Raw genomic sequence first — 6032 nt, 5'->3', positions numbered from 1 at the left:
TAATCCTGTTCTTCATGTTGATCTGCATACCCTGATCAAGTAAGAAGTCTATTTCAATGATGACTTCATCAACAATATCTGCGACTATCAACTTTTGTAACACCGTCACATTCCCTATTGCGACTTTGCAGGTTACCTCTCCTACAACTTGGGTGTCCTCACCAGTTGCTCAACCTTGCTCCAGGTAATGGCCTTTCCTCTTTAGTGACCAAATCAGATCGAATGATGGAATGTGATGCGCCCGTATCCACAGTTAGTACTCGCTCATGTCCGTCCACATATTCACCAACCGTAACGTTGCTCGCTTTTCTGCCAATTTGCGAGACGGAGATTATGAGACATTCAATTGCGGGAGCCAGCGTGCGCCCCTTGCTGCTGGCTCGTTTTAGTTTAACGACTGATTGGAGTTGGATTCGTCTCCTTCAGCCCTGCGTTTGTGTCCTGCGGAATTGTTGAGCACACTGGACTTGCGTTGCAATCTCGGGCGAAGTGGCCTGGCTTTCCACATTTAAAACATTTGCCAGAGCCATGCTTTTTCTCGCCCAGCAGTTGGATTAGCTTGTTCAGCATTTCCTTTGTCTCGTCCGGTGTCTCCACTTCCACTCGATGGGCTTTGTAGGCTGGTCTACTTAGGAGTGCTGCCGTTTCACGTGTCTAAGCATTTGGCTTTGGATTAGCGTACGTCTCTCGCTTGGTATATACGTCCCGCATTCCGCTGATGAACCTCTGAATTTTTACCCTTTCGAGGTGCTCACCAGATGCGTCTCCAATAGCCAAGTTCGCTTCACGTTGCCGCAGTATTCGCCACAATATTATGTGTATACATGTTTATAAGCTGTCAAAATTTTACCTAGCCCCCTGAGCTATGTAAACTTCTGACGTTTGTATTCACCACGATAAATGTCAAATTTTTACTTTGATCCGTCAAAATTTCCTCTTTTGTCTCAATTAGCACAGGGCCTTTATAAACATAATATTGCTTGGCGGTAATAAAGAGTGAACGTGAAAATGAATGCTGAAAAGTAACAAAAAGCGAACGTTACTTACAAGTTATAAATCAAATAGAAATTTTAACAATTTCAAGATCACGCAAAAATAGAGTTTTCGCACGAGTATTTGTTTAGTTATTCAACTGTCAAAATTTTACTTTGCATTTGGCACAGCGAAATTCAATTTATTTGTACACCATATCAAATATTTCCACCCCGTCTCACCACGGAGAAGAAAGTTACTGATTAGCAAAGGCCCTCAGTGATAAAGTGTGAGTGTATTGGAAATTGAAAGAGGAAAATTGAATGTGTAACGTCCCGGTTATGGCCGCGTCTTTGGGGTTTACACAAGTCAATTTTACAGATACAATATAAAAACATTCACACTTTATTTACTAATATATTCACACTTTATATTCACACACTTGGCATTTCGAAGACAGTTTATTCTCTGGACGCCTACTTTACACATACAATGTGACAATTAGGGCCGATTGATCAATGTCTGGTTATCACTACTTGCCGGTTAAACATCATTATCAACGTTTTCGACATCATGCATATAACATGTGATCGATTTGTGCTAATCAGACATTGAACAACTAGCCTAGTTGACACTAATCATCGGTTAACATCGTTAACGACGTTTTCGGCTCCATGCATATGATACGGTACCAGTAACGTCGATGACGATGTTTAACCTGGGAATTAGTATCAACCAGGCTTTGAGCAATCGGCCCTTAATATATATTCTCAATTGTCTTGTCTTTTGTAAACGCAAGGTTATACAGCTGTCAGCAGGGACGGACTTAAGCTGTAGGTACATAATTTTATTTTCTGCGGCGTTACGTTGTACCGTTGGCGCGTTGGCGCGTTGACCACTGTGGCGTTGACGACGTTGTAAAATTTGCTGTTACACACCTTGCGTTGTGCCGCTCATTATTTTGTAAACAAAAAACAGCTGATAAGCATGGCGTCGCCTGTAATAGCTGTCATACAAATGCACGTGTTCAATTTTATTTGACATTGACGGCGTGACGCAATCGCCGGCGAACGCATGTTGTGTACCTTCGCTTTTACGCTGACGACACACAATCAGTTTTGCCTTTCAATTTCCACACATACATTTAGGGCCGGTTGTTCAATGTCTGATTAACACAAATCGGAGGTAGAAGCTCCGGTTAAGTACACCGACTGCTTTATCGATAACTGTTATATGCATGATGTCAAAATCGTCGATAGTGTAGTGGTAGTGATAACCAGACATTGAACAACCGGCCCTAAGTCTGTTCCTTTGAACTTCGTACTAAAACCTGTGGAACTGTCAAACTACAATTTTACTCTCTCAAGTGAGAGTAAAAGGAGAACAGATGCAGAAGTGCACGGGAACGCAAAAAGCACTATTTCCTGTAAAAACGTCAGTCGGTTTGTTTACGTGTCATTGGTGCAACACTGATTTGGCTGAAATATCACTAAATAATCATTAAAACCTATAAATATTCAAATATTTCGTTGTTTACTTCCATTTTTTTTACAAATATAAGGTTCTTTGCTTTCACCGCTTTCTGTTTTTGTTTGCACATGCAAATCAGCTGATCGTTTGACACTTTTCATGAACTTACAGGAAAAACAACTCCGGACTAAATCCTGTAAATTCTGACTAGGAACAGTTGCTCAGTTACTCTCTCAAAAGTGTTCCCACTTACAGCTTTTGTGTCAATAGGAACGACTTCCTGTAAGTTCTGACTAAATCCTGTAAACCGGACTGCTATTGGAACAGACTAATTGCTTGTCAAAAATCATACAAATTGAAAGCCATTGCGTAGGCTGCATTCAATTTGAGAAGAAACTTCATTATCAACATGCCGTCTTCAAGAAAACAATGTACTTCTGAAGACCATTTTCCGTTTTAATTCCACTGTAGATTAACATTTTAGCATGCATAATTTATTTATTTAGTCTACAGAAAAATGTTTTCTTACAGACAATTAACCTTGGAGAAATTCATAATTCTCAAGTTGATATCCAACATCATTCCCCAACTCATCTCTAACCGACGCGCAGATACGTAAAAAGTGATAGAGAAATGAATATTTAATTATCAAGTAAAAAACTAAAGCTATATAAAGAGGAAAACTACCAACAAAAAGTAAATAATCTTCAAAATATGCTCAAATAATCTTGAAAGAAAATAAAACGCCAAGTGAATCAAGTGGCAAAATTACTGTCGGACTGTGTACTGTGAAGTGAATTATTGTAATACGATTTTCCTTAACTACTTAATACAAAAGGATTAATAAAATGAAAAATTAATATTTAAATTCATCTATGTATGTCGTTTCAATCAAAAAGGTATAAGGTATTTTACTATTTCAATTTCAGTATTTCAATGATATGTTTGAGACCAATTGGAGAATTACATAGGACTTCCAGTTGAGAACTAGCATGTTCTCAACTTGAGAAACAGTCCTTTTTTCATACAAAGAAAAATGCCCATTTTGTTGAGAACGCTATGATCCTCCACTTGAGGTACTGTTGAGAAACAACGTTGGAGATTTGAGAAATACCTTAGTTCTCAACTTAACCTCAAGTTGAGCTCAAACCTAAATGTTTATTGGGGTACGGGAATGATTTCTGGGCTATTTTGGGCACCCGCGGGATCCCGCGTTGCGTATGGGAAAGAACCTAGTCCCCTTTCAGACACGTCAAGTCTTGCTTTCAAGTCTGCTCGTTCGTGGGTGAAGGAGGTGGGAAGAGAGGTCAAGAGTACAGATACCTCCGTACCGTCAATTCGTTTCAAGTTTTCTTGTTCTCTTTTGATCTTTTCGTTGCTTCCCGTTTAAAGAACCAAGTAGTTGAATTCAATAAAACTTGATGCGTGTGGAAGCAAAGAGAAAACACAAAAGAGAATGCGATAAAAATTGCTTTCAAGGATTGACGTGTCTGAAAGGGGACCTATTCTATCGGGCTTGGTGCGTACAGAACCTTCTGAACACTTCCTGCTTGAACGCGTTCTGCTTGACGGCTTGACATGTTGTTGTAGCTCAATTTTGAAAGATGGACACGATCCGAACGACAGCTCGTTCTTTTATTTCCGCCATTGCTTGAGAAAGTTTGGGAATTATGGGTGAGTTGCAGAAATAGCTAAATTCCTTCGATTTAAAGCCTTTTCAAAAAATATTTGTCTACTGTTAAAGGGATATGTTATACTACGATAAAAAATATGTGACAGTAAGTAGAAATTCTGCGCACAAATTAAAAAACAGTTTGGTGTGATTTGTCTCCAGACTGCTGTTGAGTAGTAGTGGTCGCCGAAGATTTTTAGCCTATTTAATCGCGGAATATCACATAAATCACTTTCTTTCGTAGAAAACTTTTGATCAAATCTGAATTTAAACAAATTGCGTCGCCAGCAAAACTGCATCTTTAAATAATTTTGTGTGATGCTAGACTTGTACTAACACATACATAAATTAACACAAATCTAACCTCACTCTTTGAGTCGATATACCAAAACTATAGTTTGAGCGTGTTTTAATAAGTTATGAATTTGCAACTTATTTTGCACTTTATTTTTTTCATTACAGGCAAGCCAAGAGGTCTCCGCACAGCCAGGAAGCATGTGAACCACCGTCGTGATCAACGTTGGGCTGATAAAGATTACAAAAAGGCCCATTTGGGTACCAGATGGAAGGCTAATCCTTTTGGAGGAGCATCCCATGCTAAAGGCATTGTACTTGAAAAAGTGTAGGTATAATTCGATAGCTTAGTTTCCAAAAGTGAATTTAAGTGCTAAAGGTGAAGTCCAATCGTATGCAGTGTTTCGTATTTTTACTTCTAGTGACTGTGCGACCCACAGTATATTTTTGTGCTTTGTGTTTCATATTCACCATATCACAGGATTATACTGTGAGCTGCGCGTCACTTTTCAACCCAAATCAAAAATCGGACTTATAATTTAAGTATATTTATGTATGTATGTACATTGTTTTAATTATTCCTTTTTTCAGCGGTGTCGAAGCAAAGCAGCCTAACTCTGCCATTCGTAAGTGCGTGAGAGTGCAGCTCATTAAAAATGGCAAGAAAATTACGGCTTTCGTACCTCGTGACGGTAGCTTGAATTACATTGAAGAGAACGATGAAGTCTTGGTTGCCGGTTTCGGTCGTAAAGGTCACGCTGTCGGTGATATTCCCGGTGTACGTTTCAAGGTAGTTAAAGTTGCGAACGTTTCGCTACTTGCACTGTACAAGGAGAAGAAAGAGCGTCCTAGGTCGTAAATCTTCAACTTGAAAGGATAAACATCTGCTTATAGTTTTTATGGAAACCAAAATAAAAATTGGATATTCTATTCTATTCTATGTTGGTTTAACTTGAATTTCTATTTGTATTACTCTGATGATAGTTGTGTTTGTTTACTCATTTCCGGTAAAATCCAGTAAGAGTTTATACAAATTTTCATGATTTGGCGTTTTCGTACGCAAAAACTTGCAAAGTAGGGGAAATTGAGAGCGAAAAATTACGATTGAAGGTGTAAGTTTTTACTGGATAAATTTTTACTTGTAAGAATTTGCCAGTACGAAAAACAGCTGATCGCATGCTGCTGGATGAAATTTAAACTAACAAAGAAACTGTCGGCTTTTATTGTTGAATTTCACAAAATAAACTTATTTAAATATAAAATATATTGTTTTATTAGGAATTTGCTGCGAGTAAACAACCAATTTAACAGCTGTTCATGAAACTTGCAAGTTATTACTGGATTTGCGTTCGCGTACTTTTTTGGAAATTTTCTATGAGCGAATTCTCAGAAATAAAGTTGCTGGCAAGTTACTGGATTATTTGTAAACAAACAACTGAGGATGATGGTGCTGTCGTTGTTGTTGTAGTGGCTACAGCGACCCCGCCCAGATCGGTTAGTCTATCAATCCCCCCTATTATGAATTCATACGATGCACGATAAACGCTTGTATTCTGTTGTTCTCTATTACGAATCGATGTTGTCGTATGAAATCCGATAGTTAGCGTAGCTGATTTGTGCTAGT

At 38.5% G+C, this 6032-nt stretch overlaps 1 protein-coding gene across 1 annotated transcript; it reads left to right on the top strand.

Moving 5' to 3' along the window:
* The first annotated feature begins 4034 nt into the window (after positions 1-4034).
* On the top strand, positions 4035-5356 carry RpS23 (ribosomal protein S23). Its single transcript, XM_017621870.1, has 3 exons — positions 4035-4116; positions 4577-4736; positions 5000-5356. The coding sequence occupies exons 1-3, from the start codon at positions 4113-4115 to the stop codon at positions 5265-5267; spliced, it is 432 nt and encodes a 143-aa protein (XP_017477359.1). The 5' UTR covers positions 4035-4112; the 3' UTR covers positions 5268-5356.
* The last annotated feature ends 676 nt before the right edge of the window (positions 5357-6032 follow it).

This window comes from Rhagoletis zephyria, unplaced genomic scaffold, assembly GCF_001687245.7.
Source record: "Rhagoletis zephyria isolate East Lansing unplaced genomic scaffold, Rhagoletis_zephyria_1.1 Rzeph_scaffold_02617, whole genome shotgun sequence".
Classification (NCBI taxonomy): domain Eukaryota; kingdom Metazoa; phylum Arthropoda; class Insecta; order Diptera; family Tephritidae; genus Rhagoletis; species Rhagoletis zephyria.
This window is presented reverse-complemented; position numbering and strand designations above follow the sequence as displayed.

Excerpts from the sequence above, each read along its gene's own strand:
- RpS23 (XM_017621870.1), top strand. Across the intron at positions 4,737-4,999 it reads GGCATTGTACTTGAAAAAGT|CGGTGTCGAAGCAAAGCAGC; the intron begins GTAGGTATAATT and ends TCCTTTTTTCAG.